Genomic DNA, 27264 nt, shown 5'->3' with positions numbered 1-27264 from the left:
CAAGTATGGATTTTGCAGCACCAACACCACTGTGGCAAAGTCAGCAAGATGCTACTCAGCAATATTCTTTTCATATCAGCAGAAATGTATTTGTTTAGGGTATATGCCATTATAAAAATAAAGAAAATTAACTAGGACTCAAGTGGAAAAAATGTGAAACACTTGGGTATTTGTATCCCAATCTGAAAAGACCTTTTTCTTTTCTTTTTCTTATTACTATTACTTTCTGATTGGAAATAGATTTAAAGGAAAAAAGCATAGACTCTGAAGCTCCCCCTCTTTTAGACCCTCACAGTGCTGTCTGGGAATATTTAGACCAGTTTTTTGCACAATCAACCACTTGATATTCAAAGGTTACATTCTAAACCAAGTTGCTTAATGTGTTGCTGAATAATGTTTCACCATAGCCTTATATATTTTTTTAAAGAAGGTAAAGACCTCTGTGCATCTCTTTCAAGGTGCCCACCCCTTTTTTAAAAAAGTTTATGTATATGCATACAGTTGTACAAACAATATTCATTAAGTGGGTGGGAAAATTAAAGTAATGGTTGTGTACAGGAAATACATGACAAGTGAAATACCATGTACTGGCAGCGTGGCCTGGGTATCCCATTGAAGATTCCAGACAGCTGTAGGCTAACCTAGCCTGCCACGCATCAGCCTGGGCTAGTGTCAAGATTTAGTCTCAAAATTATTCACCTGTATTGCATCATTTTATGTGCATAAGCCAACAGGTGTTTTAAAAATCTCATGAAAATGAATATATTCACTCATACTTCCATGTGTTACAGCCTCTACAATCCACATTTACTGCGCATTTTGTTGCAATTGCAAAGCAAAGCAGTTTGGGAGATGTTCTGTAATAAAATAGATTAAAGAGGAACTAGATATGACCTTTTATGAGACATTTAAAGTGTTGAGGTTTTCAACCATCAGGGTGGAAAAATTGGTGTGAGATCTGTACACAAGATGATATGGGAGCCCAGTGCTGTCTTCTCAATATTTTAAAGTTATTTTAGTCTAAGACCAGTGAAATCTTCAAAGAGAAGGAAGTGGTGGAGTGAAAATCACTTTCTGTTCACATTTTCCCAGTTTGTTTAATGGCCTATTTTAGCAGTTTTTCTTCAGAATGGCTAGTTCAGCGGGACAGTGCTGCAGAATTGCCCTCCTGACACACCAGTGTTGCTGCTGCTTACCTGGACGGTATGGGGGTGGGATAGGGCAGCAATAAGATTGCGGCTGTACAGGCCCACCAGTGGCAGTGCCTGATTGACCTGACCTCGCTCTCACTCTGTTTTGCACACTGGTGTCGAGAGAATAACTTTACAGCAGGCACAGGCAAACTCAGCCCTCCAGATGTTTTGGGACTACAACTCCCATCATCCCTAGCTAACCAGTGGTCAGGGATGATGGGAGTTGTAGTCTTAAAACATCTGGAGGGCCAAGTTTGCCTATGCCTGCTCTATAGTATCATCCAGGCTTTGTGCACCCATAAGGCAAGGTGAGCCAACCGCCTCAGGCAGCAGGTTTCTCCTGATATAGTCTTGTCCCCTTGTTCCTGATGTAGAACTTCCTTGACCCCTTCTTTACTGGCGGGGAGGAGGGTGCCATTTTGGAGTCTTGGGCCAGCCCTGATCTCAACAGATTCCATCATTTGCAGTTCCTTTTTCTTTGCTGTCCATAAGACCTCCGGTTAGGCTTGGCTTTTAAGTTTGCATTCCAGAATGAGAATTCTAGCTGAAAGAATGCGTCATATTAATTGCTTGCTTGTTAACACTGGATTTACCTCATTCACTGATTGCTTGAGTGCACATACATTTTCAGTGCTTGTAAAATTTAAAAGGCAATCATGCAGATTTGTGTATGGCAATATAACTAACCGTAGTATAACAGAATAAACAAACAGAATGTGATCTGATAAGGGCTTGACTGCTCTGTCAATACGTATTGATAGATGCTTACTACCATGCTAAGGTCCTTGTCTTAACTTTGTGCATAAGTTAGCACAAAGAATATGTTCATTGCATGACGTTCCTATTTTCCAGTAATCCAGAGTATGGCCTTAGAAGAAGTTAACACAACAAAGTCGTATTCATGTGAGAGTAGTCTGCCCTTTAGGTACCCACAACCCCAGCTGCTTAAGTCTTTAAAAATAAAACTCATTACTTTTGACATGTACCTTGAAAGAAACTAGAAGCCCCTGCAAATCTTTAAATGCTGGCAATGTTAAACTTGCTCCATAGGTCTCAGTTAATTACCTGGCCATCATTGAACTAGTCAACGTTTCTGAATATTCCATGTTAGTTACCTCTGCAGTAGCACTGCCCCAACGAAGATAAATGTAAAAAATATCAGGTTCTCTCAAGAACACCTTCACTGGGGATATCAACCAAAAATATGCTTTTCCCTTCTGTGACCTCGCAAGGAAAGGACTGAAAAGACACACACACATAAAGGCTGTGTACACATTCTGCCTTAAAACTCATTCTTTCCCTCAAAGAATTCTGGGTAATGTTGTTTTTTAAGGGTCCTGGAAATTGTAACTCTGTGAGGAATAAGCTACAACTGCCAGAATTCTTTGAGGGAAAGAACGTGCTTAAAAGGTAGAATGTGTACACAGTCATTATGTGTGTGTCTTCTCAACCTTTTTTTTTTTTTTAAAAAAAGGAAAATTAACTTTTGAAATTACATAAAATGTAATTTACCTTTTTTTGCAAATCAACTCTTTGTTGTCATTTAAAGTTGGCGTGTATCTTTCTCTTTTTCAAGCAATTCTCCAGCATTTTTCTCCACACTTCTTCCTCTGCTTTCCTGGCTGAGCTGACTTGAGCGAGTAGAACATTTTCACTAGAGATGTTAAGGAATCCCTTCTCACTGTGTTTTTTATAACCCACATGTGAGCTCAGAGAAAATTGAAAACCATACTTCATTCATCCACATGGCACTGCAGAATACCCACATGGCAATACAAAATACAGTTGCTTAAGTTAACTTGCTGCATTCAGTTTTCTCTGACAAGTTGACATTCATTTCTTCCCCCAAAAGCACCAAGAAAATACTTTCAAGAAAAAGTAATTATAACCGCAGAATTGAATAATGTACATCTATTCTCAAAGGCAAAAACTAGACTTGGTACAAGAGATTTTTTTCAACTGTTCAGGTAGATAACTTTTTTCTATTTTTTAAAAAACCAATGTTTTAAAAGACAGGCTACTGTACTGGGAAAAACACCACAACATGCGGCATCTCTGTTCCTCAGGCAGCGAGAAGTTCCTGGGGCAATGCTTACCCTGACTTGCTTTCCTTTGAAATGGAGATCAATGGAGATATAAGAGTTTATGTGCAAATATACAAGTTGAGCAAAGGTGGAGACAGACAGCAAAGCACTTGTCTATAGCAACCCCCAAAGAGGGAGCTCTAGAAGTTACTTTTCAGAACTCAAAACTGCACATTCTTCATTAGATTACATTATTCTTGGGGCGGGGGCGGGGAGAGTTACCTGACTCCATCAGAACTCTCAAGGAAAATAAGACAGGTCAGCTATTCAGGCCCATTAGCCAAGCCATTTGCCTGAAAAAGGGTACAGCTGGCACACCTGGCCTCGGACTCCTGAGGAGGTTAAGCCCTGTTAAAACTCTGCTGTCCAAACCCCCAAATTTAACACCAAGACATACAAATAGAGGAGTGCCCAACTATTGAAGTTTTTTTAAAAAAACCAAGAGAACTTATTCTTCAGCAGACTCCAGCAGAAATTTATACATTTTGCTATCTATAGAGATTTTGCTTTCTATAGAGTAATGGCGAAATTATGTGTTTATGTGAGAAGATACTGTAAGCTTTTAAAAAACATTTTGGAGCAAGTTATTCTTACAAACAGGTGACATTCTGTATTTTGCACAGTAGTGTATCGTACGGTCTTCTGTTTCCTGTTATGCAATAAAAAGGACTTGTGGAAATTGGATTTTCTCAATTCTTACCAAGAAGCTCAGTTAAGGTGGAACTTTGTGCTTGCTCCAAGGTGTGGGAGATGATATAGATAGATGATAGATAGATAGATAGATAGATAGATAGATAGATAGATAGATATCCTCTGCTCACCAAGAAGGTGGTGTCCACACAGTGGAAGCAGCATGGTTATTTATTATTGCTTAATTCCACAACAAGCAAGGTAATATGTACATTTTGCAAGGCCAACTGGACTCAGTTGTAGCCAGCTCCTAGGACCCCTGAAATCTTTCACCTTACAAGCATTGGCAGAGCTATTAATTTGGGGATCTTTACTGGAGACAGTTGCGTGCTTGATCACAACGGGTTGTACCTAAGTCCTACTCAAGCAGACCCAATAAAACTCCTGAACCTGAATTGGCCTAGGGCTTGCCGATCAGAAGGTCAGCGGTTCGAATCCCCATGATGGGGTGAGCTTCTGTTGCTCAGTCCCTGCTCCTGCCAACCTAGCAATTCGAAAGCATGTCAAAGTGCAAGTAGATAAATAGGCAGGAAGGTAAACGGTGTTTCCGTGTCCTGCTCTGGTTCGCCAGAAGCGGCTTAGTCATGCTGGCCACATGACCTGGAAGCTGTACACCGGCTCCCTCGGCCAGTAAAGCGAAATGAGCGCTGCAACCCCAGAGTCATCCGCGACTGGACCTAACGGTAAGTGGTCCCTTTACCTTTACCTTTATTAACTTCATAGGTCTACTCTAAGTAGCATTAGAAGGGTCTCTGCATACAGCCTACAAGCTCATAACACTACTTTAATTTGCTCATATCCCTTCTGAAAGGGCAATGCAACCAGCTGTTATTTTAAAACAAAATGAGTGCTTTTCTTGCTTTACATTTTCCAAGTTTGTTTTTCAGTGAATGAAATTAAAACTTTACCATGAACCTAACAGTTTCTTTGGAAATCCCATTTGTGTGAGAGTTTTTAAACCTGTATTCTCCCCCCCTCCCTTTTCTTTTTTAACCTACAGAATGTACCTGCTGCTGAAGTCAGGTTGTTTATTTTGGAAAACATCATTCTGAATCCAGCGTATGATATCTACCTACTTGTAGGAATGTCAGTGCAGTATAAAGTTCAGAAAATAAGACAGGGGAAGATTACAGGTTTGTCTTTTTGTTTTTTCAAATGTTGATATTTTGTATTCAGCCATTCTCTGAGAAAGACTGGAACGCAGATCTGCCTGACAGAAATGATTACCACCTTTTATGTGTATCTATAGACCTGTACATATCCTCATTTAAGTCAAGAAGGTGAAACAGAGACTGTGAGTTGCAGTTCACTGAGCCAAATTTTGACGCGTCATTTTAATATGCCATCTGGCAGACATTTCCTCCAAACTCTTGTGACAGGAAGGAAGGTTTCAGTTAGGCTACATCATATCAACCTGAGTGTATTCCTACAAATACTGTCCTCTGTGTGTGTCTATACAAAAGAACTCTCAGTAGTAGTATATGGATTTATACTTTTATCTGTTGCGTAAACCAGTTTTGTGAGTGTAAGGTATTTCCTTCACTTGATTTGAGTTGCTGCTTCAATCCATTTTTCTTTTTATTTATCATAACAAATTTATTGATGACTTGATATTTTACACTGACAGGACTCCAAGTGTGACACCTTTATGCTCTCATTATTTCTTGTGTCTTCTTCCTATATGTACAGAATTAATAATGCCTTCCGATCAGTATGAACTGCAGCTTCAGAACAAAACACTCAGCCCTGGGGGAGATCCAGCCTGGGCTGTTGCCAAGTTGGATCAGGCAACATCCAGAGTTACTGCATTGCAGCGGGGACAGACGAACGTTGTACTTTGTCACAAAAATATCCTTTTTGAATAGCGTCCTACTTGTTAGCCTTGAAGCTTGATGAAATTATAGATTTTGGCTCATGCAGCAGTTGGAGAACTAACCACTATGACCTAGTTCGTATGTCGTGCTGGGTCAAACCTTGGATTAGCACGAATGCTGGAACATACAGGCTCCCAGATAGAAGCTCATAGCTGTGTCATGATGAACTAATTTAAGTTTTGGCTTAGCATGTGGTCTGAACCAAGGTTTGTGGCTAAGCAGTTTCCAGACTAACCACAAACTATAACCAAGGCTAGTTCAGTGTGGTGCCTTCCATAAGTTCTAGTTACAGGTATCTGTAGAAGAAGTATCTGAAGAAGTGTGCATGCACACAAAAGCTCATACCAATAACAAACTTCGTTGGTCTCTAAGGTGCTACTGGAAGGATTTGTTTTGTTTTGTTTTGTCAAGGTTAGTTCAAACATTGGCCTAGCTCAGTAGTTACAGCAGCATTGGGAATACCTAGGGGGTTATCTTGTGCTTCTGTACAGTTGTGGCAGCTGCAGCTGCAATGGCCTAGAACCCTTTAAAAACATGGTAACTGAAATGGAAGCTGCGTGAGCTAGACTTGGGGGGGGGGGGTTCATGCACTGGTTGCTTCAATACTTGATTACTGCAATGCATTCTATGTGGGACGTTCCTTGCACTTGATTTGGGTGCTGCAGTTGCAGAATTCTGTAGCACCATTGCTGTCAGAAGACCCTGATTTGTTACTGCGCCAAGATGTTACTGTTATTATATAAAGCCTTTAACAGCTTGGGACCAGTTTACTTGTGAGATTTCCTTTCTCTGTATATGCCTTCCTGACTGCTTCAATCTGCAAAACTGGCACTGTTACAGGTGGCATGTAATACTCGTTCTGCACTTGTAAGAAATTGATATTTTAATGTGGCAGCATTTCACTTTGGAATTCCTTGCCTGTTGACATCAGGCAGGTGCCTTCACTATACTCTTTTCGGCACCTGCTAAAACCATTTTTGTTTAGGCAAGCCTATCCAGAAATGCAGAACGTTGACATATGCTTATCATTGATTATTATTTTTGAAGGTTTTAAAAAGTAGCATTTTTAGTGATGATTGTATTTGTTTTATTACAATCAAGTGATATATAAACCTTGCAAAATAAATAAATCTTTTTTTACAGTGGTTAGGCAAAATGCAACATAGTGTATGGAACCATACAATCTTAAGTTGTTGCAAGTTGAGTATCACAATTCCCTCGCTGTTTGGTGTTTGTCTGCCTTAATTGCCGTACGATGAAATGTAGTTCTACCTCCAGGAAATGCAGTTCATCTTGTGCCAAACATAAATATAATTATAAAAGGTATTAGTTTGATTCAGGTGGAACAGGAAACCATGATTCTCACTACAAGGGGAAGGCATGTAAAATGTCAGGCTTTTGCACTCACCCCTCCCACTATGGCAACTGTTAGAAGGATCTACTTACACTTTTGTCCATATTAGTCTGCTGCATCCAGACTCCAGAAACTGTTTATTAAAACTCTTGTTAGGAATATTATGCGAGTATCAAGTCACCAACTGCATTAACATATAATGCTAAACCATAGTTTAGTTTACAGGCATCCCCAACCTTTGGCCCTCCAGATGTTTTGGCCTACAACTCCCATCATCCCTTGCTAACAGGACCAGGGGTCAGGGATGATGGGAATTGTAGTCCAAAACATCTGGAGGGCCAAAGGTTGGGGATGCCTGGTTTAATACTATGTGCATGTGCTATAGTGAGCTCATTTAAAGCACACAGAATGATTGAATTGCAGAGTTGGAAGCAACCCCAAGGGTCATCTAGTCCAACCTCCTGCAATGCAAGAATCTTCTTGCCCAACATGGGGCTCGAACCCATGACCATGACATTAAGAGTTTCGTGTTCTACCAACTGAGCTATCCCATGAACTCCCTCTTCCTTCTCCTTGTCCTATTCAGCCAGGAGGATTTCATTGAAGATTAGTTTCATTTTTATGAAGGGCAGCATATCATGTTCTATGCAGTGTTTTTTTTCTTAAAAAAAATGTTAGGGGTACTCTCATTTTGACTCAAGAAAATCGCCATTTTATAGTACAAATCGGGGGAAATAAATACAGTAAATGGACAAAAGGCCACCATTGTGGGTAGCAACGGAACTGACGATTCACTGTGCTAGAGAAGAAAATAAAAAAAATTAAATTTCTTCTCCGTCAGATTCACAAAATGTTTAGGGGTATGTGAACCCATGCGTCCCCCCCCCCCATAAAAAGCACTGGTTCTATGAACTAGGAAACTGGTAAATTGCAAAGCAAACTACCATATTTTTCGCCCTATAGGACGCACCGGCCCATAGGACACACCTAGTTTTCAGGGGGGGGGGGGAATCAAGGGAAAAAATATGATTTCCCCCCCGCAGCTCTGGGAGCAGTGGACTGTGCGCTACTCCAAGACCTTCTCCCTGCTTTTGCGGGAGGTGGCGGAATTCCCCCATTTCCCGCAAAAGCCCACAGGAGGCAGAAGGGACTGACTCTGCCAGTCAGTCCCTTCTCCCTCCTTGGGGAAAAGCCCCCAAGAGCCGCTCGCTCTTTAAAGGGTGTGCGGCTCCTGCTGGCTTTTCTAGGAGGTGGGGGAAGAAATTGCTTGTAACTTACTGTACTGCTAAACTGTATCAGAATCTCTTGACCTTGACCAGTTTCCAAGCATTTCTATGAAAGGTGCTTCCAAATTACCAAATGGCACCATTTACGTTGTAGACCCTGGATACTTAGGTTAGTACTAGATGTTCAATCAAATGAATCTGTCAGTTTTGTCTTGTTAACTTTGGGGGAAAATAAATTTAAAAAAATTATTTTTTATTTTTTTATTATTACTATTATAGCCATAATAACTTAATGTGTCCATTTATATTACAATATGTTGGTGTGTTTTTAATATAATTCATGTCTGTGGGTGACTGATGGGTGGCCTTTAAATTTGCATGGCCATAATTACAGCCTACTAGTTCAAACTTTCAAATATCTCATTTTCATTAGATTTGCAAATGTGTGAATGGTTAAACATTGTGCTTATCATATGCAAAGCCATGAGCTTATGTGCCTCTTATTAATCCGTGGTTCCAAGCCCTTTCTCCACTTTTCTTCAAATGTCCTTTCCCTGTTTCCAAGCATTTCTCTGGGCCATGGAAAGTACTCTTGCCTATTATCTTTGCTTGAAGCTCTTATGTTTCTAGCTATAATACACACACACACACACACACACACACACACACACGATAGAGAGATAGATAGATAGATAGATTACAGTTACAGGGAACCAGGCAGAGGGCCTTCTCGGTAGTGGTACCCACCCTGTGGAACGCTTTCCCACCAGATGTCAAAGAAAACAACAACTACCAGACTTTTAGACGACATCTGAAGGCAGCCCCGTTTAGGGAAGCTTTTAAAGTTTAATAGGTTATTGTATTTTAGTGTTCTGTTGGAAGCCGCCCAGAGTGGCTGGGGAAACCCAGCCAGATGGGCGAGGTATAAATAAATAAATAAATAAATAAATAAATAAATTATTATTATTATTATTATTATTATTATTATTATTAGATAGTTGCGGATCAGGGAGCCCTTTGGGACTGACAAGTAATAAATATTTACTTAATTGTTTTTCTACAGTCACAGAATGTGATTGTTGCTTAATTTTTATTGTGTCAAACTCTAGTGCCCTGGCTAAATATTAGAAGCCTCTTATCAACAAAATAAGAGTATTTTATTTTATTGAAAATATGATTCTGATAACCCTTTATCAATTATGTATTTCTGTAAAGTATGATTTTCATTGCTTTTCTACTTTATAGGATTTTCAATTCATCCTGCTGATAGGTGGGCCTTGGAAACAGAGAGGCTCTATGAAATCACTGTTGATGTGTATGATAAATCAAGTAATAAGGTGCACTTATCGGATGTAAGTGAAATATGGGCATACATTTTCTCTTAAATGTATTTGAATACCTGAATAAGAATACACACAGAGAGAGTGGGCTCATAGAGGTTAATGGCGAGGGCTAACTTACGTCTCTTAATTTCATTGAGTCTACTTGTGAGTAGAATTTAGCTGAGTAGAACAAAATTGGAAATACCATATATTGGTTTGGATCTGGAAATTTCTTGCATAAGCAGAAAAACTCTTCAACTTTCACAAGATAACCCTGCTAAATTGATCTGATTTCCCTGTCCTTCAGCTGCTGCTGCCGCCACTTCCCATGCCCCCGCCCACAGCATTGCCAGAGATCCCCGGGATTGTGCAGAGAGGGCACAGTGAACTATAGTCAGCCGAAGGTGTTAGGAAAGCCTTGCTTTGTGAATGAAGTTCAGCTCAATCTTTCCTAGATCTATTATAGTACTTCTATGTCATATATTCATTTGTGTTTTACTCAGAGTACATCCTCTTATGTCCAAGTAATTACACTCGCCCTTTTTAAATTTCAGAATCTCAGAATTGATGTTTCCTGGCCAAAAGCATACTTCAAGGTTCTTCAGTCCTCTCCAAATGGTTCATATCATCATGTGAAAGCGATAAAGGAGGGACACACCATTATAAGTGCTTCTTTAACATCTGTTGTAGATCAGGTATGTCTGTTGAAAGAGGAACATTTTGTCTTGCATTTGTTTAAAGCTGAAGCCTTGAACCTGAATGGTATCTTAAGAGCAAATATGATACCTTGAAGTTCAACAAAGTCAAGGGGGAGTGGGAATTAACTTGTTTTAATAGAAATGAAGGACCCCTTACAACTATAAGCACATCTATTTGAAAATAAGTTCCATTGATTTCAGTAGAATTTCATTTCAAGTAATTGTCTTCACAATTGCAAACTGACTACATATCCCTAAATACATCAATCTGAAGCAACTCAGTTGGACATTTTTGATCACGGGGGCTTTTTTCTAAGTAATGTATTCAAGTAGTAAAGCTTTTTCTGAACTGTACTCATGCTATTCTGAACTCATGCTATAGATATGAGTTGCTCAGCCATGATGAAAAAGCCCACTGTATACAAAGGAAAATAATGTGTTTGGGAGCAGACTAGGTTGCCTCTATTTGTTAACCTGACCCTTTTGTATATGCTTGAAGTTAGGGACTTTCCCTCTCCCACAGGGAGCATTCAAACATCCTAGGCAGGACAGTCTGGTAAAACCTTTACCAAACAATTAAGTGGATTGTTTAAATTGAGCTTCAATAATTTGCAAAATAGGAGGATAAGCTGCAAAGCTAACTTCCTATAGACTGGCCCCAATTTGCAAGTTTTGAAGCCTTTCCTGGTGTCTTTTTGATTACTGAAGACAAATGGGCTAGGAAGGAGCAGTCCTTCCTACTGTTGTTATATATAAAAAACAATTTAAAATACTCATTTTACATCCTTAATATATTAATGACTTCGCTTCTTCTCTTTCCATGGTTCATTTTACATATCATAAATCCCTGCATATTTTACAAAAATTATACCATTCAGTATTCCATTATTGCATCCATCAAAACTTGTTTACACTGTTGGATTTATTTTAATGCTGCCAGCATTTTCAGCTGTATACAATTATTTCCCATATATTCAATAAATGTTTTCCAGTCTTTTATAAACATATGTTCTTCTTGTTCTCTTATTCGATATGTTAAGTCTGCAGGTTGTGCATAGTCTGTCAACTTAAGTTGCCATTCTTCTTTAGTTGGGACATCGTTTGTTTTCCATTTTGGCGCTAACAAAACACGGGCTGCAGTGGTAGCATACATAGATAACCTTTTCTGACACCTGGGAATTTCAGTCTGAATTATCCCCAACAGAAAGGACTCTGGTTTGGGGGGGGGAGTACTTTTAATCGTTTTTTTTCAATAGTGTTGACAATTATTTCTTAACAATCTGGTCCCTGTTGGTCCTGAAGCTGCTGTAGAGGCAAGAGGCTTTTGCAGTTGCTCATGGAATGAGGGAGGCCTGGCAAGTTTCTTCAGTGTTCAGTTATATGCTTCGCTGGCACCAAGGAGAGGGCAGGGCTGTGAGGTTTTCTTCATACCTAGCCAACATGGGTATCAAAAGGAAATGTTATAATAATATACGGTAATTAAATCTGCAACATTCCTATAGACCACTGGTGACTGAGTCCCTGCAATCAGTCTGGATGTGCAAAGTACCCCAAGGATATAACACCATGCCAAAGTTTTGAGTGCCCCCATAACCAACACCATTGATTCCAGAATATCTTGTTAGCAACCTCCCACAGGAAATAAAGCAATGCTTCTGTGACTAATGAGAAGTTGCTGCTCAAGGCTGCAGATCTTGGCAGCCCTGGATAGTTGCAAGCTGATTTACTTGGGATAATTGTCTAGGGAATTGTTTCTTGACTTAGAATGTAATTGCCGGTATGGAGTTCAGAAAAACCCATTAATGGGAACAGATAAACAGCTTCTATTTTGAAATACACTTCTTTCTGGTTTAAAGTTTAGTGGATGTGGTCTTATCCAAGTGTGGAAAGTGATGCATAGTTCAATAAGGAGACTGACTTACTTTATAATGCTGTTGTAAGGATTACAACTAGGTCACATATGTGAATTTAAAAGTGTTATTGAAGTGTTTATACTAATGTAGTAGTAGTAGTAGTAGTAGTAGTGGAAAATACTAAGTGGGTTTTTTTAACAATTAACTTTATTGTGAGCAACGTGTCTTTGGTTAACAATAGTAATTGTTATATACTGTAGATTAGCCATTGCTTTTTGGGGTAACTATAGAGCATATCCAACTGAGTTACTTAGAATAGACCCAATGAAATCAATGGCTGCAAGATTCATTAATTTCACTGAATCCACTCTGAATATAACTAATGTTTTGATATTGGAAACAACCTTATGATCCTAACATTACTTGCTTGGAGTTGAAAGGAAGCCCCCAGAATGTAGTAAGGCCTTTGGACCAAAACCCATATCTTCAGGTTATCAATATCATACATTTCTAATACATATATGTTGACAAAAATGTGCTCTGCAACACAAACTAGAAGGCCACTCTCTGTATCAGCTTCTTAGCCCATGTATGTATTTTTATTACTACTATTAAAAGACACTACAGTACACCTTTCAGTAATATTCTCGGGGCAACTATAGATTAAAACAGTAAAGCAGCTTAGCAAAATAGTAATCAGCACACAGCCTTTAAAAGGGGAAAATAAAGAGGTCTTTGCCTGGTGCTGAAAGTACATTAAATTGAGTGCCAGCTGAGATGGCCACCTATGTAACTTCAGAGACAGGGAGAAGTGTCTCCAGTGTATGTGACGATGCAGAAGTTCATGAACATGTCAGAGATGAAATAAGCATCCCTAAGTTCCCCCCGGCATTTCATCTTTTTAAGATTCAGACAGACTTTGTCAAATAAACAAAGTTTAATTAGTGCATAATTTATTTTAATAGGATGGAGGTGTTCACACACTACCTGTTCCTGTACAGAATCAGCAAGAAGTAGACATTTATGTTCCCATTGCTCTTTCACCAAGCATTTTGACGTTTCCATGGCAGCCGAAAGCTGGAGCCTATCAGTACACAATAAAGGTAAGTGCTGAAAGCCATCTAAATGCAGAAAACAGTCCGCCTCGCTATTGGGTACTTGATGACTCTATTGTACGTTATTAACTTTTGAAGCTGCAACCCTCTTTCTATTAGAAAATGGAATTTCGTTACTCTGCTGCTGCAATTTGACACCTGCTGCTTCCAGAACTGCATTTTGTTTTATGGCACACTCTTATGATTAAGGAGCCTTCCTTTTAAAGTAGGTATGATTGCAGAACATAACCTGTGATGATAGAAAATAACAAATGGAAAACAAATAAAAATTCTTATGGTTTATGGCAGGTAGGTTCCATAAGTTAGGAGCTTTGTTGACTGCCAAGAAGATAGCCAGAGCAGCACTCGCACCGACATACTTCACTTCCTCTGTTTCATCCACCATTGCAATAACATTGCTGTTGGGAGGCAAAGGCCACGGCTTTATTTATAGTAGATCTTCCAACCATGACTCTTCTGCTGCAATTTTCATGCTTTCTCAGTTTCCAGCGAATAAGGTTAACCAGAAGCATCTTTTCTTTGAACTTTCCTGGGAAAAACAAATTCTGTTACGCAAGCATTTTTTTGGTTTTGTTTACAGGTAACTCAGTTAAGGGTGTCAGAGCTCTTCAGATCTCTTACAAAGATTTTCGTCCTCTTTGTATCAGAAATTGTTTAACTTGAAAAGAGGCATCTATGTGAAGCATACTTTAGGGATAAATGCCAAGCTGTGTGGGTTTCTGACATGTAAAAATACAGAAGTCTTAGTTAAGCCATCTGATTTGAGAGAAAGAAATTTACCGTATTTTTCGCCCTATAAGACACACTTTTCCCCCTCCAAAAATGAAGGGGAAATGTGTGTGCGTCCTATGGGGCGAATGCAGGCTTTCGCTGAAGCCTGGAAAGCGAGGGGGGTCGGTGCGCACCGACCCCTCTCGCTCTCCAGGCTTCAGGAAGCTATCTGCTAGCTGTGGGAGACCCAGCTCTCCCAGGGCTAGCGGAGAGCTTGCCTGCACCCAGAAGCTTGGGGCGCGCTGAGCTCCGCACGCCCCAAGCTTCAGGATTAGCGCAGCACACCTGGGGGGGGGAAATAAAAAAAAATTTCCTTTATTTCCCCCCCAAAAAACTAGGTGCGTCCTATGGGCCGGTGCGTCCTATGGGGTGAAAAATATGCTAAGTTATGGGGCTGAATCTAGATTTTTGCTTCCGCGGATAGGAGCATCTGTTGAACAAAGCTCTACTCAGTGGATGCTCCTGCTGGTGTGTGTGTGTGGTTTGTGCTTCTGTTAATTCAACCCCCTCCCCTCCGAATGTGAGAGGTGGTGCAGTGGGGACAGAATGTATTAGAACTCAATCCAACTCCAGAAGGGTATGGGAAATGTGTGGTGGTGATCACCCCCTATTTAGAAATGTTTGATTATTTGGGGAGTTTGGCCTATGAAAGTGAAATTATTTCCTGGGGTTTTTAAATTTGTGTTTCTGCTTAGAATAATTCTGAACATAATTATTTATGATAATTTGAGAAACTCTCCTGCATGTGCAACCTCTCTGCATGTGGAGAGGAATCTGACCAGTGGAGAAGATGAGTGGGAAGGAATTCTGCATGTGGAAAAGTGTGGGTAATTTATAGTGCCCTTATTGGGTTTTCTTTCCTCGCTGCCAGAATTTATAACACATATCAGACTGCTATTGACGATATTCTACTTATGGCAGTGGGTTTCTTATAGAGCTGTAACAGATGGTACACATCTCTGATATGCATAGCATACAGAGCTATCCCGTTGCTTGATTTGTGAGGTCATACATCTCTCCATAGTTTACACGCTATAAAAACAGAGTACTGTAAATGCATCTTCTTGTTCAAGCCACAAAGACAAAATGAAGATAAATGTGTGAAGATTTACCTAGCAGTTTTGATTTTAGAAAAGGACTTAGGGCTGATGACATGCATTTTACAGCTACTGAGTCCTTTGAAAGACTAAGGGTGTTGCAGGCCAAAGTATTCAGACCTTTGTATGAAGCATAGTGAAAACTGGCGCTCTTCATTGTTGTCAGCGGCTGACTTCTGATGAATTTCGGAAGCAATGTATATACACAGCTAACCTCCCCTTAAGACTAAAAATAAAGACATGATGACAGCAAGAAATCAATTTTCTGTGCCCCCTTTTGCCATTAATTCTTTTCAGAAATTCCCATTGGTAGAAAAACACTTTCAGCAGTACACAGGTTAGCTGCACTGAGACTTGAAATCATTCAGTTGGCTGTCTCCGGCTTTCAGTAAAACGGAATTAATCGGAGTTCTTAAGAACGCAGCAATGCTATATGCTGGGCCTCTTGTGTGCTGACTTGTGAAATGATATGCTGACTACTGGCACTATTAATCACTGAGGTATCTCTCGGTATCAAAAATTTTGCCGGCGATAGAGAACCAGAGGGGGAGAGGTGTCTGTGGCCATTATAACTATGAATGAAACATCTTTGTGTAAGGAAATAAGAGATTAAACTGCAGCAGAGTGTGGATCCCTGATGTTTCTAGTTTAGCGGAAGAGTGTTTTTCTCCATGAATGTCTGGCTAGCAGTTCTAGGCTAGGCTATTCTAATCTATTTGAGTAATTTGCAGAATGGGTAACTTAGGGGTATATATGAGAACAAGTAATAAAATGAATATATTTATTTTTTATGTTTTTTCATTTACCGTCTAGGCTCATGGTGGAAGTGGTAATTTTTCTTGGTCCTCATCTAACCAAAACGTTGCTACAGTAACAGTCAAGGGAGTAATGACCACTGGAAACGAAATTGGTGTCAGTATTATACGTGCCAGTGACGTTCAGAATTCATTGCATTACGGGGAAATGAAGGCAAGTAATACTTATTTTGATTTTCCTTCCAAGAAGGGTCTTATCAGAATCTGCAGAGGAGGCACACTGTGCTATCAGTCATGAAGAGAAGAGTTCATGTCTCTTTCTGTGCCTAGGGAATTCTCCTTGTGGGGCTTCAGAGCAGACAGGAAATGTTGAACATCCTTTCGCTTCTCTCACAAGAGGGTTTCCCTAGATGAATTATTTATGTTTGTTAAATACTGCAGAAGCAGCTTTTCATACATATGGAGTACGAGACAAGTGGGGAAACAGGATAAAATGCACAGGATGACTGAGGCATGCCCCCTTTTGCTACTGGCTAATTTTCTTATTTTTAAAGAAAACTCCAGCACTTGGAGATTTAGGGGCGTTAAACAGGAAAAAGGTTTCATTTTACAACAAAATTGGTAAAGCAAAAGATGTGCCAGGAGGTAGAATCATTTCAAGAAATGATTTCAAGAAACTAATATTTATTTAACAATTCAGTGGATGCTACAGGTTTCTAAACAAGATGGTAAATACATACCATATTTTAATTCCTTAAACTACTTGCAGATGTTTTGCAGTTGAGGTCTTAATCCTTGAGTCCTGAGACAAGGTGGTACTTTGTCAGTCTTCTATAAATCTCATTCCTGAGGCTCTTCTACTAGTATAGCAGACCAGGGGATCACCACACCCCTCCTAATGGGTTTGGAATTATTCCTATCTCTTTTCAGAATATCTGTTTCCTTCTTCCTGAAATGAGACCAAAGGAGAGTGTTTCCTCACAACTCCACCTTTTTCAAATTCCCAGTTCTCACTTCTCTGTATACTCTTAAAAGACAATAGTCACTATCTTTTAAGTTCAGAGACTTCTTTCTCTGGCTATAGATACTTTCCTCAGGGCGCATTTTACACAAAGCTCAGAGACTATTCTCCTATCCAGCTGAACACCAACTCCCAGCTGCTTTTCTTTTTCTCTCACAAAGTGCTGTCTCCACTCCCCTCTGGATATCTGTACCTGCTGCCAACTCTGCAAGCTACACCACTCTGGGGAAATTTCACAGCACTGCATCACTAAATTCTGGTCTACCTGAGCTTTCCGACACAATGACCAACATTTTAATTTTGGTTCCTTTTTAAATTGCTAAAGGTGAATAATGTTGTCCTTTATCCATTGTCATCTGGCTAAATGCTAACACCCTACAGATGTAGAGAACCGCAGAAAGATTTGAAGACACGTGTTAAAACCTCCACTTCCTACAAACCTTGTAGAAAGGTTGCATTGGTGAAATTCAGGTTCCAAGACACAAAATTGACTTACCTGAAATAGTCTTCAGCCAGAAGAAGGAGGCTTCTAAAGAAGTTTTCCAAATTATCTGTTCTCCTCCCAAAGTGAAATTGCAAACATTTAAAACTCCTGGAGAGCCAATTTTCAGCTACAATTATATATAATGACTGATCCATAGTTCATGCAGATTTCTGCACACTCACCTGTCAAACAGATGGTTAACCACACTTCTTACCTGTTGTGATTCTGGATTTAATTTCCCCTCTTCCTCCTAGTTTTTCAAATAGATGATTGGCACCATCAGAGCTTACCCTATTTAACAACTGTAAAGAGGTGCACATGCAAACCTAATCTAGTATGAATAGGAATACATGCAGAGCCAGGTGCTGAATGTGTTGTATGTCTGGGAGGGGTAAATCTGAGTGATTGTGGGCCCAGGCTAGTAAGCAGACAGGAACTAATTAGCAGGTACCAGGCCAATTGTTTCAGTCAAACTGCATAGCTGTAAACCAGAGAGAGAGAAAACTTTGTACAGTACGAAGTTCCTAAAATGCTCATTCAAAAATACATCAAGAAATGCCTGCCCCACCCTACTAAAAACTGAGCACCATAGTAGAGGCTAACATAACCACCAATAGCCTATATAAATCATGTCTTGGTCTGGTGCCCCCAAACTGACAGTGATGGTGCCAGACACATCTGCAGAGCATTCCGCAGATGGAGAGCCCCGTTGAAAAAACCTAGGAAGAAACACATGGAGAAGGTCTTCTGATGAAGATCTCTGAGTCTGGGCTGGTTCATGTGGAGAGAGGGGTTCCTTGAGGCATCTTTAGCCACATAAAATTTCATAGGTGAAACCAGCACTTTGAATTGAGCTCAGAAACTAAACTGTAGCCAGTGCGATTGGGTCAGAATTGGTGTAATATGTTCAGACCTTCTGGTCCCAGTCCGTAATCTCACAGCTGAATTCTGTACTAGCTGTATTTTTCTGAACTGGCTTCAAAGACATCCCCACATACACAATTGCGCTGTCTCTAATAGCACAAGCAAAGCCTGACTTCTAAGATCAGCCAGGTATTATATGTGCCCAACCTGACTCTCTAGAGCCTGTGTACCTAAGAATATAGAGATATGTTTTCATTTGGACTACTTTGCTTATGTCAGATAGATGGTACCACCTGGACCAGTTATAATGCAACAACTAATGGAGAGGAATCTGGTTAAAGAGCCACTGCCTGCTATTTTAATCAAGAGCTATTGGAATCCTGCCAAGTTCACATTGTATGTTTGTTTTCTAAAAGCCCTTTTGCTAGGGTGCATTTTCCAGGAACATAGTGACTGTTCCAGAGCGAAAAGCCATTTACTAGACAGTCACTCTTGGTATGAAAGTAAGTTGCATCTGCAGTGCCTATGGTGTATGTAACAGCTTGTTTTCAATCTGTTTTAAGCAGTCTGTCCTTTCAAAAATATTTTAAATGGACATTAAACATCAGTTTAAATATTAAGTTGCAGTGTTACCCTGCTTGCTAACCTACTACTAAAGTTAGATGGAGGTTTGTTATGCACTGTGTGTATGTACCACACAATATCTCTGTCCCCAAAATGTCATTTTCCAGGAAATGATAGCTGCCTACATGAGGCTCAGAAATGAGATGTTTAGTTAAACCTTTACTTTGAGATTCATGATTCAAAACGCAGAGCCATATGAGTGCACTTCATCTCATTTGAACTTGCAAGAACGAGCATTAAATGAAACAAGTGCCTTCAGTTTAACATTTTAACTGTCTCTGCTCAAGCTTTGCATCTTGTGTTTGAAGCAAACATCTGCCTGCTGACCTTGATTATCAGGTTATGCAAGTAGTCTATACCTTTCATGAGGATTACAATTTTAACACCATGCCATATGGTCCGCAATTTAACCTGAAGCATTAGACAGGTGGCTTAAAAAGTTAGACACACTGAATAAAAGCTTTGATCAAGCAGTTGTTATGAAATGTTGCTATCCATCTGTGATGATTTCTTGATGATAGCAAGGAATAAAATATAAACTTGGAATTTAAGCATCTGCTTCTCCCCACATTTGAGATAGCATTTCCATGTGTATATTATAGAAAATATGTGACAGAAGTGAGCTGTCAATAAACACAACAGTCACATGCGTATTAAGCACGCACCAAACCTGCTGTGCATTCACTCTGACTCAGTGTGATTGACCACAGTCCTGTTTATATTTACATGTCTGTAAGCTCTGTTTCTTGAAATGGACAGAGCCTGCTGCTGCATGTAATAACATGTGGAGTATTAATGCAACACAGGCATACAAAGGAGAATAGAAGAGGTTCTCTGACCAGCTCCTAAGTCCATGCACAGATAAAATACAAGAAGTAGCATCTCTTTCTGAGTTCCCTTCTTTCCAAGTCATATTGAAGGAAGAGCAACGTCACCCCCTACAATCCAATCCCTAAAGGTTCACTCCCAGGGGACATTCAATTTAGCCAACCTGTTGTGGCTTGGAGAGAAAAGCTTCACCTGCCACAAGGTCCTATGCTTCCCTGGGATTCCCTAGGCTTCTGATACACATTTTGAGAGCCATGGTATTGGATGCTCTTTCAGAAGAGAGAGGACTCCTTGAAGAAGTGAGGGGGATCAGAGTAATACACTTACAGTGACTGCAAAGTTTATAGGTGCTAAATTCCTATTCTACGATTATGCAGTGACATCTGCACATTCACGTTTGGACAAGATGATGTTAAAATGAGATGTTCAAATGCATTTCAGTTTATTATTTCTTTCTCCACAAAAGGATCTCAGCTTATCTGTTACCAGTAGCATTGTCACTATCTCTTGCCCAATTCCTGAGCATTGAGCCAGAGATGAAATGAAGAAATTGAAATGAGTGGGAATTTCCCTTTTGGACGACATGAATTCAGCTTGGTCACTTTCATTGTCAGCATGTTATAAAGAATAAGCCCCAAAGATTTAAATCTCCTTAGGAACAGTAGGCATTCAACAAAGGTTATATTAGCAAAGACATTGTGGTGTTTGGCCATTTGGTCAATACCTAGAGGTTCTTAAAGCTCATTGTGGTGAAACTCTCACAATTGCAGAAATCTAGAGCACGACAACTCTAACAACAATGAATCTACGGTAGTCCTTAACTCAGATATAGCACCAAGTGCATTAGGGGAGAAAGGAAAGGTGCAATCAAGATCCTAAGGGGCTCTTTGCTTGCATTTAGATTTTCTAAGAAGGAACTACTGCCTCTGTTATTCTTGAATGAGGAATTAGATAAGTGGAGGTCCATTAGACAGATATTATTGAACCTTAAATAACTAAAGTGTAATTTATAGGAAGTTAACAAAGAATGTCATGTCTTCCCTAGCAATTCCATTGCCTCCTTAATACATAAACCAAACCATATTGAGGGGCTTTGCCCATGTCTGCCTTTGGACCTGTCTCTAGGTCTCACTTTTTTGACTGTGTGTGGGCATAAAGGGTGTAAGTTGTGTAATCGTGGGGGGGGGGGTGAGAGAGAGAGATCTCTAAGAGTCTCAGGAGCTCTGCAAGGTATTTGTGTCATGCTTTGTTCTGATTATAACAAAGTTATTTGTCTGCAAGTCATGCATTCCAAATTAGAAGTTGGAAATTTTTGAGGTTAAAAGTGAAACTTTCAGATAGTTAAAAGTGGCTAAAAATAAGCAACTTCCTCTTGGCATTTCAAATTTTCCAGTTCAGGTTTTGTTCATTATCTCCATTCTGGCTGCTGTGTCTTACCTCATTATTGTTTCCTAGGTGTACGTGACAGAACCTAGTGGCATGGAGTTCACGCCATGTCGAGTTGAAGCACGTGTGGGTGAAATCCTGGAGCTGCCTCTGAAGATTAATGGTCTAATGAATGAAGAAACCAGTCAGATGGTCACCCTGAGTGACTGTTCACATTTTGATTTAGTTGTCGAGGTTGAGAACCGTGGTGTATTCATTCCACTTCAAGGTGGCTTAAAAGGAATTACTTCATTTCAGTTTTTAAGATAGAGGAACAAATATGTAATCCACTTACTGGCATGCTAAGGATTCTTTTATCAATAGCAAATGCTTATGAATAACTAAGAGGTGTTATATAGATCAGGGGTTGAGAGCTTGTTGCTTTCCCAGTTGTTACAATTCCCATCATTCCTCACCATTGGCTATGCTGGATGGGGCTGATGGAGTTGGAAGTCAGCAACCTCTGGAAGGATACAGGTTCCCAGTCCACTTTTGTTTTGTTTCATCCATTTATAATAATAATAAAAGTTTGTAAAAAAAAAAACAACAAAACTGGTTATATAATAGGAATTGATTGTACAGGTGGTGCCCATTTTAGACTTGTCCAACTGAAATGCGATCACCAACGCACGGGTCCTTTTATACCCAGAAGAAGGCAGAACAGGGGTGGGGGTGGGTCATGCTTATACGTTCTCTGTCGATGTACACTGGGGCAAAAATTGGAACTCCTGCGCAAAATGGTCACCGACCTTTCCTTCCCCCACCCTCCACCCCAAGACTTTCGCAGTGCTAGCAATACTGTTTTGATCTGCTGACTTTTCACTTCACTATTTGTATTACTTTATATGTGTTCTTGTTCTTGTAAACTGCCCTGGAAAATATTTAGATTATTCAGGGTGGTTTACTTTTAAAAACAACATGAATAAATTTGATTTTAAATTTACTTAAATTTACACATTGCACATTTTTACTCTCCTTTGATTTCCTTAACAGGAAGACTAAAGCCAACTTCTGACTACTGCAGCGGGGTCAGGGTAAAAGCTGAAGCCCAAGGATATACAGCACTTGTTGTTAGTTACACCCATGAACATATCCACCTCAGTGCCAGTATTACTATAGCTGCCCATCTGCCACTAAAAGTAAGCCTTTAGTTCCCCCTTTTTCTTAGTCTTCGTAGCTTTTGATTCTTCAGTAAATACTTACTTGCAATACTGAGTGATTTGAGGTGAAGTCTTATAGGATACAAAGGATTTCAATCAAAATTAAATAGCTTCATTCCCGTATGCTTGGATCTCTGATGCTTTCTGCCTTGAATAATCCTTATAAACTGTTTACGGGTTTCAGGAACTACAAAATGTCCAACCACTTGTGGACATGTACCCTTGAGATGATAAGCCTGTTTCATTAATGTAATAGTAATAGCTAGATTGAATTAATCTAGAACTTTTTAGTATGTCTCAGTGGTCCAGAGCACTAGTTGTCACTTGCTTAAATAGATATCACATTAGTTTTAAAAGCAGATTTTTTTTGTGGGGAGGGGTAGAGACAGAGTGGGGAAAAGAAGATTCAGAAAAGTCACTCGCATGGAGAAATTCCATGTTTGTAATGAGCTACAACTTTAGGGGGGTGGGATTAAACCAGCACTATGCTCGGAAGCTGTATGCCGGCTCCCTTGGCCAGTAAAGCGAGATGAGCGCCGCAACCCCAGAGTCGGCCACGACTGGACCTAATGGTCAGGGGTCCCTTTACCTTACCTTTATGCTCTGAAATGTTTTGATTATAAGCAAATATAATGAGGTAATACTGGTTTTGTTCCAATATTCCATAGGTTTCTAATGTCACTTCATATTCAGACAGCACCCCAAAACAACTTTAAGCTGTGCTTAAATCATATGATAAAAGATTCCTAAACTTGGTATAAAGTCGTTCAACATGACAGATTATTTGATTTTTCACGGCTAAGTGTGCATTTAGTTAGGTTAGGTTTATTTATACTTAGAGTTGCTGTTTTAATATTTATAGTAATTTTAGATACAGTTTGGAGGCTTCAATATTTCAAGAATTCCAAGCAGAGTATATAAATCTCATAGGTTAAACATGAAGATCAATGTGAGACAACAGTATGATGTGCTATTATATTATTTTCAGTATTTTGTAATTTTGTACCAAATTCTAATCAGGGTTACTTTCTTCTCCTAGACTGTTGATCCCATTTCTGCTGCCCTAGTAACTTTAGGCTCCTCCAAAGATATAATATTTGAAGGGGGACCCAGACCATGGGTTCTAGAACCATCCAAGTTCTACAGGAACATCAGCGCTGAAGATTCAGACAATGTCGGTTTATCATTACTAGGGCCACCTACAACTAGAAATCCTTTCCAACATTGGGTTAGAGCATCTTGCAGAGCCCTGGGGGAACAAGTGAGTAAGACGGATGGAGATGATAAATTTTGTTGGACTTTGAGACCACAAAAATATATATTGAATGGCTATACTTGTTCACTTGATGTGTTGTGAAACACTTTGGGCACAGTTTTGTGGGAAAGTGGCATACAAATAAATTGAAGGGGGGGACCTGAGAGAGACAATTTTAGCTGACAGCTAAGATAATAAGGCTTCATAGCCTTATTCCAACTCCCAAGAAACTGTGATCTACTCCCACTATAAAAAAAACTGGCAGTGATCTACCCATTGGTTGTTGTTGAGCTTTTTTGGGGGGTGCCAAAGTTAATACAGTATAATACAAAACTTGAATGCATAAATTAGTTGCTGCTCTTTATATAGATTCTGATAAATCTAATATCACTCTTGAGAACTAAGCATTTCAAAGTTAGGTTAACATCACAAGTGCTTTTTCACAGAACCCTTTTATGTCACAGAATGTGTTAAAAGCGTCAACAGCTGAGTTCAGTTGCTGAGTACAAGACCACTGCTTTTTTTCAGAGGGCATTGAACAGTCATTGGTGTTTTTTCCTCCTTAAACTATTTTCGGAGGTTCTGCAGATATAAATGGAGAACTGTAAGAAAAGATAAGTGGCAAACTGTCTTGGGGTTATTGGACATCTGAACAATTTTCAAATATGTCATAAGTACAAATGGGGGGAGAGAGCAAAACAAACTCACCTAAGTCTCTCAGCAGTTCAATTTGCACTATTTGACTCTATCAACTTTCTTTGAGTGTGCTCAATTTCACAAGTGTCTTAAGACTTTGATGCACCCCATAAAAGGATCTGCATTTGCATATTCATTTAGATGAAAGTCACCTACTGTCTATTATCAGCCACAGCCAGGTATGTTCATTAAAAATATTCATGTTCAGGTCAAGACAAAGAGAGGAAAAATATAGAACCAGCAACACTTAGAAAGTTGTTCTCATAGTGTTCATTAATCTACAGTGACTTGAAATGTGCTGTCAGTTGATATTCTTATAGGGTAAGAATATTGCTTTTGTCAGGAAAGAAAATGAAAAAGCCTTGAGCATTAAGAAATAAACTAACAACTCTTAAACTAGCCTTTGGTATATGTACATACCAGTTACTTTGTACTTTCCTTTTCCTTGAAGAAAGAAAGCTCTGCCATCTGTTTCAAAATCTTAAAAGCTTGATTTTTGTTTTGCAGTGTTAAGCTTGGTATAATAGCAATAATCAGTGAGAAGTTGTGCTTTGATAATGGACTGGAACTGTGTATGAAAATAAATGTCAAAATGATACATCTTTATCTGTCAGGAGTGCAGGTTATTACTGGAACATAAACTCATGTTGGCTTAATATTTCTTGCAAGAGAGCGAGAGCGCGAGAGAGAGAAAGAGAGAAAAATGAGTTTGCTTTAGATTGTGTGACAACAAAATTCCTTCCTAACGCAGCATTCATATTTTCTTTTCATTCATTTTCTCATTTTTGTGCAGGTAATTTCCTTAATAATTGGAAACAAGCCCACGGTTACTAACCCCTTTCCAGCTGCTGAACCTGCTGTTCTGACGCTGATCTGTGCCAGTCCCTCCCGATTCACTTTGGCACCTATATATGCAGAACCTGAGATAGGTCTCTCCTGTCCTTTTCTTCATCAGAACAAGCAAGGGGTAAGAATGATAGTAAAATGCCTATCTTTAACTAGCATTTAAGTACCCTTTAGACATTTAAGAAATGGCATAGGAATTGTTTTTCTATGGCCTCATCCCAACATGCTGCTTAAAAGTTTAAATTCCTGCTAGCACACGGCTGGGGCCAATCATGTAGGCAAGCTTTCAGCATGCTTGAGAGACGTCTGTTTCCCCTGTTTTTTCACAAAAATCTTCAAACATTTATTCAGCTGAAAAATATGATCGTTGCATTACAATACACCATGGCTTGTCTTTCAATTCTACACAATTCCAAGGATAATTTTTCCTGTTTAGAAGCAAAATGATTTCTCTTCCAGGTCCCTGTCTCGAAATATCGCAATCCAGTATTGGAGATGGAGGTTTATGATCAACAGGGGCGTAAATTTGACAATTTTAGTTCCCTTAATATTATCTGGGAATCAACAAAATATTCACTGGCCAGCATAGAAGCCGATATGCCAATGGAGCTGTTTTCGAAAAATCATGGAAATGGTCAGAACAAAATGCATGGTACGACTCCAGGACATTATGTATCACTTTTTTGTGTAAACTGGTTGAACATGGTGCCATTAGTGCTAGATCAAAACACTTTGCTTTCTGTAGGGTGTTTTTTTCCTTCTTGGAATGGGTCTGATTCTTTCTTTTTGTTCACACTTTGATGAGAAAAATGTTATTTTAAAAATATTTTAAAGATACAATGAATTTTAAAGATACAATGAAATGAGGGGAGGAAGGTCAGTTTCCTCCATGCTTCTGTATACTGATGCTTAACCAGGTAGTAAATGCTCCTTTTCCAGTTTTGTCTTTCTTTTTTCCTTAGGATTGCAAACTGTTTTAGTTCACAATAAACCTGGAGCAGTGACTATATCTGCCACTGCGGCTGGATATCAACATCTTCATCTTGCTGCTGCAGAAGTGAATAAACCGGTAATGCAGTTTTATTCCAGCTTTACCTACACTGCCCTAATGAGGTATATTTGCTATAGCCAGGTTTTTTTAGTGCATTTATATAGCATTTTAGTAGCTTTAAAATATATTCATCATAATGCAGACAATTATGGGCCTGACAGAAGCACTTAAATACATTTTTCCAGCACAGAAGTGCCATTGCTCCCCTTTTTCTTTTTGTACTATAATCAAATACTATGGAGTTCTGCATTTGTATACCTGATTTGATAAGTGATTCTGCCTTGATGCAGAGCATCAAAGTCACTTATTACAGCTGCAGCTCTAAATGCCTCATCATATGTCCCACATGCTTTACTAATGCCTGGCTTCCACCCTAATCATCCTCTTCTAGATTAAGGGAGCATCCATTGTCAGCATCACTACATAGTACCAAGTAATCTCTAAGATCATACGGTATTAAGTTCCATCTCACAAAGAGAAGGAGTAGGAGTTAGGAGATTTGATTGAGAATGTAGAGCTAATGTGAGGAATTAATGAAGTCTAATTTTACTTCAGATCTCAAGTAGAAAACACAATTAGATGTCATTTCAAGGTACACCACTGAACCATGAGCTGAAGAATAGGCTTATTTTGCTGAGGCTCACCAAAATACATTGGCATGTTATGCCAAGATAGAGAAATACAGGGACGATGAACTGGTTACTAGGCAGTAGTGACCGACAGGGTGGCATTTCTTACGGGGCATCCCATCTTGGAGGTGAATGCCAGTAACCAAGAGGGTGAGGTGATGGGAGTTTGGCACTGGGCAGGTGCAGCAGCAGAGCCAATGAGATGCCCCTGCAGCTGTACCTGTACTGTGCTGACCTAAAGCCAAGTAAGCAATGCTGTCATGTCCAGACACTACCTGCTTCTGGGAAGCAGTCTTCCACAATCTATTTAACTATAATAAAACTGTGCATATTCATTTATTAATTAAAT

The 27264-nt window shown here is 39.5% G+C and overlaps 1 protein-coding gene and 2 long non-coding RNA genes across 3 annotated transcripts in view; 1 reads left to right on the top strand and 2 right to left on the bottom strand.

Moving 5' to 3' along the window:
• Window positions 1-27264, top strand: part of NUP210 (nucleoporin 210) — an 84841-nt gene that overhangs the window by 18438 nt on the left and 39139 nt on the right. The window contains exons 6-18 of the mRNA XM_083489459.1: window positions 4968-5100; window positions 5657-5817; window positions 8524-8590; window positions 9667-9773; window positions 10298-10438; window positions 13260-13397; window positions 16091-16246; window positions 21309-21507; window positions 22272-22417; window positions 23478-23699; window positions 25183-25356; window positions 25695-25887; window positions 26198-26304. Of these exons, the coding sequence (XP_083345585.1) occupies window positions 4968-5100; window positions 5657-5817; window positions 8524-8590; window positions 9667-9773; window positions 10298-10438; window positions 13260-13397; window positions 16091-16246; window positions 21309-21507; window positions 22272-22417; window positions 23478-23699; window positions 25183-25356; window positions 25695-25887; window positions 26198-26304 (1944 nt within the window). The remainder of the gene's footprint in view (window positions 1-4967; window positions 5101-5656; window positions 5818-8523; window positions 8591-9666; window positions 9774-10297; window positions 10439-13259; window positions 13398-16090; window positions 16247-21308; window positions 21508-22271; window positions 22418-23477; window positions 23700-25182; window positions 25357-25694; window positions 25888-26197; window positions 26305-27264) is intronic.
• On the bottom strand, window positions 10462-16171 carry LOC310700241. The gene is made up of 4 exons (XR_014522523.1): window positions 16084-16171; window positions 13769-13938; window positions 13282-13378; window positions 10462-11872 (listed from the first exon to the last, which is right to left on the bottom strand). It is a non-coding gene; the product is annotated as an uncharacterized lncRNA (long non-coding RNA).
• LOC310700238 lies at window positions 16254-22265 on the bottom strand. Its single transcript, XR_014522520.1, has 4 exons — window positions 21695-22265; window positions 21291-21404; window positions 16773-18018; window positions 16254-16438 (listed from the first exon to the last, which is right to left on the bottom strand). It is a non-coding gene; the product is annotated as an uncharacterized lncRNA (long non-coding RNA).

Source organism: Podarcis liolepis (assembly GCF_965112155.1).
Source record: "Podarcis liolepis genome assembly, chromosome: 2".
NCBI classification, from domain to species: Eukaryota; Metazoa; Chordata; class Lepidosauria; order Squamata; family Lacertidae; genus Podarcis; species Podarcis liolepis.
Note: the sequence above shows the minus strand (reverse complement) of the source record. Positions and strands in the feature narration are given on the sequence as shown.